Source organism: Schistocerca gregaria, chromosome 2 (assembly GCF_023897955.1).
Source record: "Schistocerca gregaria isolate iqSchGreg1 chromosome 2, iqSchGreg1.2, whole genome shotgun sequence".
NCBI classification, from domain to species: domain Eukaryota; kingdom Metazoa; phylum Arthropoda; class Insecta; order Orthoptera; family Acrididae; genus Schistocerca; species Schistocerca gregaria.
The window spans coordinates 739,455,967-739,470,239 of NC_064921.1; the positions used below are offsets into that span (position 1 = coordinate 739,455,967).

Genomic DNA, 14,273 nt, shown 5'->3' on the forward strand with positions numbered 1-14,273 from the left:
CGAGAAAAATAATGTTCTCTTAAGTTAACCAACATGTCTGGAATAGATGGAACTGAGTATCCTGTTTTTTCGACTAACCAGATCACGTGATCTAAAATCAGGCACCTGTGTCATTTAGTTATATAGGCCTACTGATGATAAGGAAACAACCAGGTGTGTGCAATGAATGCACTAATTTCATTCATCTTTATTTTATTTTATACTTTCATTTATTTTCAAGGCTGAACTGGTTTTGGATAAACCTTTTTGATGGAACTGGAGAGTAACACCATCTAACTTCAATATTCTGTTAGGTTTTTCTAGAGATGGTGTCAATCCATGCAATTCGAAATGGTGAAAACTATTCCGTCCGCCACGTTTCAAACCAAACGGCCCTACGCCCATCATCTCAACAAATTGTGATTAATACCTTTGCGAAGAACCCAGATTAATGGCAGAGATACGGACAAACACATTCAAAACTGTGGTGAGAGATAAATGTGGTAAGTACAACAGTGCAAAAATTATGACAGGAATAATCAGTACCAATAAAAGATGTGTAACAGATATCAAAAGAAGAATCTCAATAATCAAACAAGCCACAGAAATAAAAGTAACTTATCAGCAACAATATTGACACAGAAATGAGGAAGAAATTGATCCAGACGCTGTAAAGTGCGTCTGATGCTATGGTCGTAAACTGTGGAATCTGGGTGAATGTAAAAGTAAAACAGAAACGGTGGAGATGTGGATACAAAAGAGAAAAAAATTACAATGTAATTCAAATATAATGAGCACAGACTAAGCGATATCAATAATTAAGGGACAGAAATTAACATCATACAGAAAATGAAAACAATATAAGAGAAGATCTAATTCGCAAACAGATGTTGATAAAGAGCACCCTTGAAGGTAAAACCTTAGAAAAATGATAAAGTAGTCACTTAATGTTTCATATGTGAAACATTAAGTGAAGGCTACCAGCCTTCCTACTTCCACTTCCTCCCCCCACCCCCATATTTCTCCTGCCCCTTCATTGGTTTCTTCTACGCATATATAGGCGCAATACTCTTTAAAGTGCGTGACACATGGTGCACCTACTCAAGTATCTTAATCGCGTTTACGGCATTCCATCTTCCTTAAAAGCGAGATATGGATATAGAAGAATTGTTGCATGGCTCGAATATCGTTTTTAAAACTTAATCTGAGGAGATTTCTCGGGAACAATCTCGCCTTTCTTTCAAGGACAGCCACTTACCTTCCCTTAGTATATCTGTTGCTCTTCCGTACAGGCCATACCGACATTTTACCCTTCTACCAGAGAGTCTCTTAGTTGCTGTCATGTCTGCGGCTTGATAACGACTTCTCACGCAGGAATCGTGCACTAAAACTGATGGTGCTAGCGTCTTGTATGTACTTTCTTTAAAAGTTACATCTCACTATCCCAGAATTCTCCCAAAAAATGTGTCTTCAATTCGCATTCGGCACCAAACTTCACGTTTTACTTTCATATAGCTTCGAAGATTTACCTCTACATATTATTACTATCAGGTTCTCTCTCTTATCAAACATTTTTTAAAATTTGTATCTCTATACTACGCAACGTGAATCTCGAAGGAAAATCACTCAAGTACCTTGCTGCTCTTGTAATTCGAACTTTGAAGCTTTTAAATCGCTCGAGTGCCTCCACCTTTTAATATAAGGTGCGTTCTTATTATCAGTCAGCGATAAATAGCAATCAACAACTTTATCTCGAAGGCAAATGTGCTTACTCTCTGTGTTAGAGATTCACTTCTCACCGGTATTACTAGCCATTGCTATGTCAGAAGAGCACTGTGGTCTATTCTGATGATACAAGATATGTTCGTGGATCCCTATGATTCGTTATCGTTAGAAAATATATCTAACGATTTTCCAGGCTATTTCGAGACGTACTGCATTCCATTATTAGAGCTCTCCGTAACTGCCAGTACCACAATGGTTAGACTTTGTGAATAATTATTCTTCATTAAATCCACAAAAATCAGTAAATTTTCAACTTATTTCCTAAAACTTAACAAAGAAGGCTCTGATTTCGGTTCCTCCATTAAATCTTCCAAATTTTTACTGTTGTATGCTTCCCGATCCCGTTTTTTGGCAGAACGTATTGCTCGGAAAGCCTTTTCTATAATGCCGTACGCTCATTATTCTAGCTCTTAACCCTTCTGCCTTCGTCCATCACGCGATATAGTATGTGGATCGCTCATATGTAAATAGCACATTCTATAACCCATGACCATGATAATCTGCCCAGACGTTTAAAGCTTCTTAAATATGACACTCTGATTTATTTGATCTGTCTTTTTCGCTGTCACTCGATCGCACTGTCTTCTTGTTTGTACTCTGATTGAGAGGTCTAAGCTTCTTAGCTGACTGATGATGTTTCACATTCCCGTAAAGCTACAGACTGGATGGTCGTGTACTGCGAGAAGAATTTGACAGAGTACTGAAAGATCTGAGTCGAAACAAGGCCCCAGGACCTCGGAATCACTCAGAGCATTGGAAGAACAATTCCACCTGGTATCGAAGACGTATGAGAAAGGTGAAATACGATCAGACTTCAAGAAGACTGTAGTAAGTGCAGTTCCAAAACCGGCAGGTGCTGGTAGATGTACTACGGAACCATCAATTTAATAAGCGGACTTTAAGAAAACGAACACAATTGTTATTTTAGGTGTATTTCTTACTCCACAAGTCATGTCTGCAAATATTGACACTAATTATTTAGAGGAGAATGGAAAAACTGGTTGAGACCGATCTTGGGGAAGTTCAGTTTCGGTTCCGAAGAATATTGAAACACATAAGGCACGACTGATCCTACGATATATTTTAGAATGTAGGTTAAAGGAAGGCCAACCTATGTTTATAGATTTTGCAGCTTGAGAGAACACTTTTGAAAATGTTGACTGTAACACACTTTCTGAAATTCTGAAGTAGCAAGAACAAATACCCGGAGAGAAAGATTATTTGTGACTGGTACGGAAAACAGACCGCAACTATAAGTCGAAGAACATGAAAGAGAAAACTAGTCGAGAAGTAGTCGGTCGTCTGTGTTATTTTGTTATTTAATCTGCGCACTAGGCAAGCTTTAAAGGAAAATAGGGAGAAGTTTAGGAAAGTAACCAAAGTTCAGAGAGAAGAAATAAAAAGTATGAGGTTTGTTGATGACATTGCAATCCTGCCAGAAATGGCAAAGGACTTGGAATAACCGCTGCATGGAATAGATAGCGCCGTAAAAACAGATTATAAGATGGAGATGAACACTGTAAACTGATGGAATGTAATCGAATTAAACCATTTGTTGCTGATAGAATTAGATTTGTAAATGAGACAGCAAAAATAGTGGATAAGTTCTGCTATTTGGGCAGCAAAGCTACCGACGGTGGCCAAAGTAGAGAGAATCTAAAATGTAGAAAATGTGTTAATATTGAATACAAATTTAAAAATTAAGAAGTCTTTTTTGAAGTTTTCCTGGAATGTTGCCCATCACGGAAGTAAACGTGGATTATAAACACTTTAGACAAGAAGAGAATGGGAGCTTTTGAAACGTAGTGCAGCAGAAGCATGTGAAGTTAGATGTTTAGATTAAGTAATTGATGAGCAGGTACTGAATAAAATTGGAGAAAAAAGATTTATATGGCGCAACATGTCTAAAAGAATGAATTAGTTGCTAGGACATATCCTGAGGCACCAAGAAATCGTGGATTTGTTAATGTTGGAAAGCGTAGAAGAGCTGAAAATCGTTGAGTCCAAGGCTCGAATGCAGCAAGTAGAATCAAATGAATGTAGGCTTTAGTAGTTTCGCAGAGATGAAGAGGCTCTCAGGGGTGTACATAGTGAGCTTATAGACTGTGTATCTATACGAGATTTTTTTTAAAAATAATTTTGCTGAGTTGACTTTCGATTATGTCGCCCCAGAAGAACTCGTTTTACTTCCGAATTGTGTGGATGTGTACAATGTGATTCAAACTTGTCATATTGTGGCAGTCTACTGTGACCGTAAGCAAAGGAGAACGTATAGTGTCCTAGGGAAGAAGAGCGGTGCGGAGGAATAAGCCCGCCGCTGTCTCGAAGAGCTGCCGCCCTACGTCCGCGTTCTGTGCTTCCACGAAAGCAGAACTGACATAACGGGAACAGGGATCGCTCATTCTTTTCGTTTTGTTGAGAGTCGCATTCGAATCCATTTAGGCACCAGAATTAGTCTCGTCACTCATTTTACATTAAGAAAAGAAAACATGCAATCCACAACACAAAAGATACTGAAGTACACAAACCATTTGGTAGTCGGTACAGCGCAGTTGTTTGCTGCTGTTGGCAATGGTAGTTCATGGCCGACCTCTATCGGTACCTTACGCAACTATAGTTCTAAACACTCCTCACCTAAAACTGACACAACATAGTGCCCGCATAACACTTGTGAAACTGTAGTAACATGACTGAAAGTGCGACGTAAATATAACCTGCTAGGTTTGACAGCTGTACATTCAAGTTATTCTCGCCGCGAAGTTTGGACTAATAGGAAACAAGTAACTTTAATTCTATTGGTCGTTGCCTAGAAACTAATGGCGCACGCCGCGATTTACGCGCGCATCGCATCAAACATCAAGGTATGCCAACTCATCTTGAAGATAACGCTACACCCGCGATTGTAACACTTCCCTCCAAATGTCACACAGTACATATGAAACTGCAGTAGCATTAATTTAAAAGAAAGAAATACTTTAAGCAAAGGAAAATACTTATAACTAATGGTGGGTCGACAAAGCTACATTGAAAGTCAATAGGTCACTTGAAGTAGTTTAATTGACGTAGCAAAAGTTAAGAAAAGAAAAAGAGAGAAAATATTTTTGTAATGAAATAAACAATTTACAATCTGAACGACTGAATTCTTTTATCTGATCGTTATTGGAGAGGCGTGGTGGCGTACTGAGATGGCGGCGGCTCTTGATTTTTCAGACGAAATTATTAGAGCAACTCCGTTTGTCGTATTTCCACAACAATGTATGCTGGTGACGTCTCTTCTCGGTTAGGTTGCAAAGTCATCCACAGTGGGGTTTAACAGCCTACTGGCTGAACAGACGTAATTGTTGGTGGTAATTCATAGATTTAGCACGAGCGCGTTTATTACTTGTTATACATACTTAGTTCTCGTTTCAGGAGTTTCTAAACTGCTCGTGATAGTTTCCGACAGCGATTTAACTCTTCGTCACGTTTGTATGTGCTCTCCGCAATCGCAAAATCACACTCAGCAAAACCGTTCTTACATGTGATCTAAAATTGTAATTATGTTCACCGCGACAGTTACGGCTCCAAATCAGTCAGCTTTTCATGAAGAGGACGAATACATTACGTAGTTTTATGGATGCTTGGCTCTCGTCTCGATACCGTCCTCTGTGCTTTTGTGTCTACGAGTTTGACTGTATCTGAGCCCGCCCTGCCAGGCGCGCGGTCTAACGCGCTGCTTCCCGAGCGGGAAAGAGTGCCGGCCCCCGGCACGAATCCGCCCGACGGATTAGTGTCGAGGTCCTGTGTGCCGGCCAGTCTGTGGATGGTTTTTAAGGCGGTTTTCCATCTGCCTCGGCGAATACGCGCTGGTTCCTCTTATTCCGCCACAGTTACACTATGTCGGCGATTGCTGCGCAAACACTGTCTCCACGTACGCGTACACCATAATTACCCTACCACGCAAACATTTGGGGCTACACTCGTCTGGTGTGAGACGTTCTCGGGCGGGGGTCCAGTGGGGGCCGAACCGCACAATAACCCTGTGTTCGGTGTGGGGCGGCGGTGGGGTGGGTGGACTGCTGTGGCCTGTTGTGGGATTATGAACCACTGAAGGCTACGGCAGGACGAAGCCTCTCCGTCGTTTCTAGGTCCCCGGTCAATACACAGTACACAATGACTGCATCTTCAAAGCTTGCGTAGGATAGAGTAGTGTGCACACCTGTAGCAAAGCCATCTTAGGACTGAAGACTACAATAACAAGAATTTGTTCCCCACATTTCTGTGAAAATGCTTTCACAACACTGAAATGGCCTTCATGGAATCCCCAACACTTTCAACACTGAACCGCATCGCAGTCTATTGTATTACTGTTGTATTAATCTATACAACAGTAATACAATAGACTGTGATGCGGTTCCCGTCGCCGTGGGAACACTTAGTAACCCTTTCACTGTAACTTACAACTAACTTTGCTGGGAAACAAACCCGAGACAGAACCGAACGTAACTAAATGAAACCTTAAGGGCAAAGAGAAAAAGAGGACATTACCATTATGAACAACAAAGCACTGAGATCAAATAGAACAAGTTTGTTTCCAAGCAAGATACACAGGACACGCCCTCGGCATTTGCATTGTTGCATAGATATTTTCAAGGCAATACAGATAGGGAGATAAATGGGGCAAATCAAACGAAAATAAATTTCTCTATAACGACCCATCGGAGACGATGCGTCCCTTATACCATTTGTATCCTGAATAACAGAAATAAGAAAAGGATTAATCTGTGTTTTAATCCTAATATAAGCCTGTAACAGTATGCATTTTATCTCTGAAGCGGAGCTTTGCTTCCGCCAGTAACTCATCTCCTATCTTCCAAATATATTCGAAGTTATTCTTGCGGGATATCAATCTTGGATGAAAGGATGCTACGCAGACATGGTTTAGCCACAGCCTCTGGTAGTTTTTCCAGAATGAATTTTCAGTCTGCAGCTGACTGTGTTTGGAACGTAAAGAGGTGAGGTACTGGCGGATGCCGAGCTGGGGAGACAGGTCTTGAGGCATGCTTAAATAATAGCACTGTCAGCATAACACTTGGCCATGGAAGGCCCGTGTACTCGTGCGGGTCCGCAGTTCGTGGTCGTGCGGTAGCGTTCTCGCTTCCCGCGCCATGGTTCCCGGGTTCGATTCCCGCGGGGTCAGGGATTTTCTCTGCCTCGTGATGACTGGGTGTTTTGTGATGTCCTTAGGTTAGTTAGGTTTAAGTAGTTCTAGGGGACTGATGACCACAGATGTTAAGTCCCATAGTGCTCAGAGCCATTTGAACCATTACTCGTGCGGCACATAGTTTTAATGTAGAAGGAACTGTCTGTGTGAACCCTCTGAATACCATTTTTGTTTCAAAAACATTACCTTATGGTTAATTTAATTAATGTCTTAGTCAAAAGTGACCATTTGGAAAGAATATTTCCGGTCGTTTCGTTTTCCGATGGGCTGGGGGTAAGGCGTGGGACACAGGATTATTCAGACCTCCAGAGTTTCAGGAAACGACTGCGCAAAAGCTACAAGACCTACAGATAACAGACACACACAGAACATCTCTCCAAGTGTGTAACTCACACTAATGGTGCTCAATATGGGCTCCACTTGGGTTCCGGCACGCGTCAGCTCGTGGGTGCAAGTCTTGACACGTTGTTTCCGGGAACACGTGAAGTCAATCCACTTTGCGAATCTGCTTATTGGGTTGTCTATCTGCAGGTGTGAACACGGCAACACGGAGATGAGGGTTAACAATGAAACCTGAAGACAGCGCAACCTACAGGTGCAATATGTAACTATGAGAATTCTGCTAACCGTCAGCAGGCTTTCCTTTACCAGTGGGACACTAATAAATAGCTATAACATGCAATAAATTCCAATTCGTTCTCTGCTAACATATAGTGGGATACATACGTCCCGATGGCACACAAAGGATTAATGTAATGTGGCTGCATACTTGACGATTAACTGAGACTTGAAATGCGTAGAGATACATTAAAAATATGTGTAAAATGTGTACAGTGTGAATTTATACGTGTCATGTAAGGGTTTAACATTTGATTTTATGTGACATGTACCGGATAATCAAAAAGTCAGCATAAATTTGAAAACTTAATAAACCACGGAATAATGTAGATAGAGAGGTAAAAATTGACACACATGCTTGGAATGACATGAGGTTTTATTAGAAACTAAAAAAAAACACAAAGTTCACAAAATGTCCGACAGATGGCGCTGGACAGCAAAACGTCAGTGACTGCGCATGACAATCGTGTATAAAAGGAGCTGTAATGAGAGGGAGAATGAGATACGCCAGCAGTCGCAGCATGTTGACATTACCTGAAAAGGCCCTTTTAGTGAAGCTGTATTATCGGAATGGGGAATGTGCTAGTTCAGCGTGCAGTCGCACGTTCGCACCGGCATTCCATACACTACTGTTTGGTTGGCACTTAGGCGTACCCTCCGATGCTATTCGTACAAAATCCATCGGCATCATGAACTGTTACCTGGCGATTTAGTGAAGCGGAAGGCATTTGCGGTGAGTGCGTTTCAAAAGATGGCGGAAGATGACGATTTGCTGAGTAACGTGTTGTGGACCGACGGAGCTCATTTCACGCTCCGAGGGTCTGTCAACGCCCACAACTGCAGAATTTGGGCTACCGAAAATCCTAGAACTGTCGTGGAAACTCCATTGCACGACGAGAAAGTCACGGTATGGCTTGGATTTACCACATCTACCGTTATCGGGCCTTTTTTCTTCGAGGAAATGCGTGATTCTGCTTTTGTAACTGCTACCGTGACGGGTGAGAGGTACGCCGATATGTCACAGAATCGCATCATCCTCAGCCTGGCTGATAAACACCTGCTGGCACGTAAGATGTTTATGCAGGATGGCGCTCCACCCCATATTGCTAGACGCGTGAAAGATCTCTTGCGCGCGTCGTTTGGTGATGATCGTGTGCTCAGCCGCCACTTTCGTCATGCTTGGCCTCCCAGGTCCCCAGACCTAAGTCCGGGCGATTATTGGTTTTGGGGTTAGCTGAAGTCGCAAGTGTATCGTGATCGACCGACATCTCTAGGGATGCTGAAAGACAACATCCGACGCCAATACCTCACCATATCTCCGGACATGCTTTACAGTGCTGTTCACAACATCATTCCTCGACTACAGCTATTGTTGAGGAATGATGGTGGACATATTGAACGTTTCCTGTAAAGAACATCATCTTTGCTTTGTCTTACTTTGTTATGTTAATTATTGCCATTCTGATCAGATGAAGCGCCATCCGTCGGACATTTTTTGAACTTTTGTACTTTTTGGTTCTAATAGAACCCCATGTCATTCCAAGCATGCGTGTCAATTTTTACCTCTCTACTTACATTATTCCGTGATTTATTCAGTTTTCAAATTTATACCGACTTTTTGACCACCGAGTATTACTGTGTGCGAGAACAAGATGCGAACTCGCATCCCTGTTGTTCGTGAATGGGGACCACCAATTACGCGATTCGAGTTCGTCTCACAGATAGACACGACTCTGAAACTGTAACTGGCTCCTGTCCTGTCATTCCGAACTTGTGACATGAAATAATCGCTGTGAGTAGTTTGTATTATAGGGCCTACTTCTGCTTACGAGCGCTATTCTAATTGTGCACCCTGTTGCTGGCTGGCTGCGCAGGCCACCGCGGCGGGGGTCGTATCATCGGCGGCAGCCACGCGGAGCGCGGACAGTTCCCGTTCTCGGCGTTCATCAACAGCAACGGCTACGTGTGCGGCGGCGCGCTCATCTCGCAGAGATACGTCCTCACCATAGCGCAGTGCATCGACGGGTGAGTGCCCGCCTCACGGAGTAAACTCCGTCGTCGTCCTTTTAAATCATTATAGTTGACTCCATTTGATGTCCTTGTTGTGTTATAGAATACACAGCATAGCACAGTGAAAAGCCATTGATCAAAACAACTACCATCATTATCACGACCACCATCACCACTACCACAACAACGACTACCACAACCACAATGTGGCTACCACCGTCATCATGATCACACTACCACCGATGACATCGTAATTCTGTCAGAGACAGCGAAGGACTTGGAAGAGCAGTTGAACGGAATGGACAGTGTCTTGAAAGGATGGTATAAGATAAACATCAACAAAAGAAAAAAGAGGATAGTGGAATGTAGTCGAATTAAGTCGGGTGCTGCTGAGGGAATTAGATTAGGAAATGAGACACTTAAAGTAGTAAAGTAATTTTGCTATTTGGGGATCAAAATAACTGATGATGGTCGAAGTAGAGAGGATATAAAATGTAGACTGGCAATGGCAAGGAAAGTATCTGAAGAAGAGAAATTTGTTAACATCGAGTATAGATTTAAGTGTCAGGAAGTCATTTCTGAAAGTATTTATATTGAGTGTAGCCATGTATGGAAGTGAAACATGGACGATAAATAGTTTGGACAAGAAGAGAATAGAAGCTTTTGAAATGTGGTGCTACAGAAGAATGCTGAAGATTAGATGGGTAGATCACATAACTAATGAGGAAGTATTGAATAGGATTGGGGAGAAGTTTGTGGCACAACTTGACTAGAAGAAGGGATCGGTTGGTAGGACACGTTCTGAGGCATCAAGGGATCACCAATTTAGTACTGGAGGGCAGCATGGAGGGTAAAAATCGTAGAGGGAGACCAAGAGATGAATACACTAAGCAGATTCAGAAGGTTGTATGTTGTGGTAGGTACTGGGAGATGAAGAAGCTTGCACAGGATAGAGTAGCATGGAGAGCTGTACCAAACCAGTCTCAGGACTGAAGACCACAACAACAACATCCACCATCACCAGCCACTATTAGTATCACCAACACCACCACCACTACCACCACCACTGACGCCAAGCGGTGTGGCACAGTGATAAAACAAAAGGACTCCTATTCAGGAAGACGGCCATCGAGAGTTCGATTTTCCACGATTTACTCAAATCACGTAAGGCAAAAGCTAGGATGGTTTCACTGAAAGGGCAGAGCAGAATTCCTTCTTCATCTTTCCCAGATTACTAATCGCGCTCCGCCGAGCGAGGTGGCGCAGTGGTTAGCACACTCGACTCGCATTCGGGAGGACGACGGTTCAATCCCGCGTCCAGCCATCCTGACTTAGGTTTTCCGTAATTTCCCTAAATCGCTCCAGGCAAATGCCGGGATGGTTCCTTTGAAAGGGCACGGCTGACTTCCTTCCCCGTCCTTATCTAATCCAGTGAGACAGATGACCTCGCAGTTTGGTCTCTTTCCCCAAACAACCCAACTAATTGCGCTCCACGTCGTTAAACTCAAATCTTTAATCTTGCTTGCTTTCTCCTTTCCTTTCCTACGCTACCTCCACAACCAACAATAGCAGCCATTTCTATCATACGAGGATGTCGTCTAACCAAGTGACGTAGTAATTTAACGTATTCCTCTAGATGATGTCATAGCGATATTGAGCTTTTATCAGTCAGATATCGTCTGCCACTTTTCGAATGTGTTTGTCGTAGTAGCCTGTCGGACTTCCCCTGGATTTTTCTTTTTGGCGATTATTTTCCAAGTCTATGCTTTTGGCAACATGACCAGCCTACTGCCATTACACTGAATCTGCCGTTCCCATGGTAACGCTGACCTTTTTTGACATATCCAGAGTCTCTTCTTCTTATGCCTCGTTTTTCTTTCCTCTTTTATTTATTTATTTATTTATTTTGAAAAGGAAAGCCCAGCGTAATTGGCTGGCTCTGAGCCCTATGGGGCTTAACTGTCGTGGTCATCAGTCCCCTAGAACTTAGAACTACTTAAACCTAACTACATTCCCGAGGCAGGATTCGAATCTGCGACCGTAGCGGTCGCGCGGTTCCAGACTGTAGTGCCTAGAACCGCTCGGCCACTTCGGCCGGCCGCTAGCGTTATTATTGATGGTTATCTATGAGATGGAGACGTTCTCGCTCAGCCGGCACCCGTTAGCTCCCGTGTTCCATCGGGTTCAGATTAGGCAAATTTAATGACTTCACTATTGTTCTCATCAAACCACTGTACGGTGAAGCTGGCCTTGTGACACTAACAGTTATAACAAGTTGTTTTGATTTAATAAAAATCATTGATACAGCCAGTACAGAATTTTCTTTGGAAAAACTAACAGTTATGCTACTGGAAGATGTCATCGCTGTTACGGTAGACATCAGGTAGGGATACAGGTAGTCCTTAATAATGTTCAGGTACTCCAAATTTGTCATGGTGCCTTCATTCGATACCAAGGCTCATAGAAGCCTAAGTGAATGTCCTCCCTAGCATAATACTGCTCACAGCGGTTTGTGCCCGTGGTTCTTTGCGTCTTTCGAGCAGATTTTCGTTGGGTGACGGCGCATTTGACCACGACTGTTGACATGGCGTAACAAGAGACGTGACCCATCCAACCAGGCGACCAGTTTCCATTGACCAACGGTCCAATCTCGATGATGCCGTGCCTACGGCAGTCATAATTGACATTGTAATTGAGTCAACGTCGAAACACTCGGGGGTAGTCTGTTACGGAGTAGTGTGTTCAACAATGTGCGCTGAACAGCGTGCACTGGAACACTCGTGCCTGCATCAGCACTGTTCTCTGTCATCAGATCTGCAAAAAAAACTCCATCTGTCCTATTTTATAGAACATGGAAACCTCCGATCTATACGTTTTGTGATGAGGTGTGGGCAACTAACAACCTGTCGTCTACTCGTTGTTCCTTCCAGCAGTCACTTTCCATAAATGGTGACATCCAGGGCCGCCAAGCCGGCCGAGGTGGCCGAGCGGTTCTAGGCGCTACAGTCTGGAACCACGTGACCGCTACGGTCGCAGGTTCGAATCCTGCCTCGGGCATGGATGTATGTGATGTCCTTAGGTTAGTTAGGTTTAAGTAGTTCTAAGTTCTAGGGGACTGATGACCTCAGAAGTTAAGTCCCATAGTGCTCGGAGCCATTTGAACCATTTGAATCAGGGCCGGCGCAAGCCCAATTGCCGCCCCGTGCGAGCTGCTAAATTGCCGCCCCCTTTTTTTTTTTACAAAACATTTTTGGAATTTTATTTAAACACATCTGTAGGAAATATCAGCAGTCAATCACATTTTTTGTTTTTATTTTTCAGATCTACCTCGGTTTCGGCCAGTCTCAAAGCTCAAGTGTGCTTACATCTAGTGTGCGAGTAGTATTGTCAGACAAAAAGTGCCGGTCAGAGTTTAACTGTTGCTCATGCAGGCGGAGACAAGTGTTTCATCGATCAAAAATCAACATGTCTGACTATCACTCAGAAACGGATAGCAAAAATTTTCAAAAATACGTCGAAACCCAACTTATGCCAGGCTTATTAGCAATGTCTTTATCCCTTGTAATTTCTCGCAGCGTATTTACCCATTCGGAATGCTTCTAGCCATTGTAGGCGTTGGACGTGTTTGGCTGCAGTAACGTTCAACCATTTTTTCCATAGTGTGGGAAGAATAAAACACTCGGAAACTGCCATTGAAGGGCTTAGCAAAATTACTTCAGGCGTAACATGTAACCGCAGTATCTAACATTGCATTCCAATTTCCAAATTATATTTCGTCCTCTGCAAAATCTGTTGTGGGTAAACGCACGTCGCGTAACAGACTGGCAGCGCTTCACTCATAAGAATACTGACGAGTACGCCAGACTGCTTCCCCCTCTCTGTTCCTCCGGCGTAAGCACGACGGTGCAGCCACAGTGGCGAGGAACAAATTGTTCCACCTCCCTCCCCTTGTTCAACAGGGGCGGCCGCACGTTTCGCACGTGCCTTGCGCCGGCCCTTGTCACAACAGAAGTCCGCGAGCAGGCTATCTGCTCCACATTTTCCAAAACGCTCGTTCCCAGGCGATGGGTAATAAGGATCTGCCTTCGTGATTTCAGTGAATTCCCCATTTGAGGCCTATATCGTCCTTAGAATGATTCACCATTAGTCTCCGTCAATGCACTTCCCCTTCATGTGGTCGTAATACAACGACACTGCATCCAATGTAGCAGTGAGCAGTGGTCGAAAAAATTTAGTTCCTCGGTGTACTTTTGCTACATTGTTTCATACGTCAGTGAAAAATGGTTACCAATGCTACTCATTGCAACTGTAGGGATACGTTTCATAAGGTCTACGTGGATAAATGTTTAAATGCGTGAGAAATTTCGCCTGAAGCTATGCAACCAACATTACATAACTGTCGTGCGTTTTCTTCTTCAAGACAATTCTCAGCCGCATTCTGCAGGGGCAATGAAGATGCTCCTGCATCGTTTTCAATTGGAAATGTTTGATTACCCACAATACATCCCGTAATTGTCTCCTTCTGAGTTTCATCTCTGCTCACATGAACCGCTGGCTATGATGACTACATTTTGGCACAGACAGCGAGCTGTAGGCCTGCGTAGAGAAATGGCGGAAAGCACTGGCGGCTGCCTTCTATAACGAGGGTATTGGAAAGTTGCTACAACGCTACGACACA

General features: G+C 43.3%; 1 protein-coding gene across 1 annotated transcript in view; it reads left to right on the plus strand.

Annotated features, from left to right (window-relative positions):
- Positions 1–14,273, plus strand: part of LOC126336420 (elastase-1-like) — a 50,798-nt gene that overhangs the window by 12,602 nt on the left and 23,923 nt on the right. Inside the window, exon 3 of the mRNA XM_050000112.1 lies at positions 9,460–9,610. Coding sequence (XP_049856069.1) covers positions 9,460–9,610 — 151 coding nt within the window. The remainder of the gene's footprint in view (positions 1–9,459; positions 9,611–14,273) is intronic.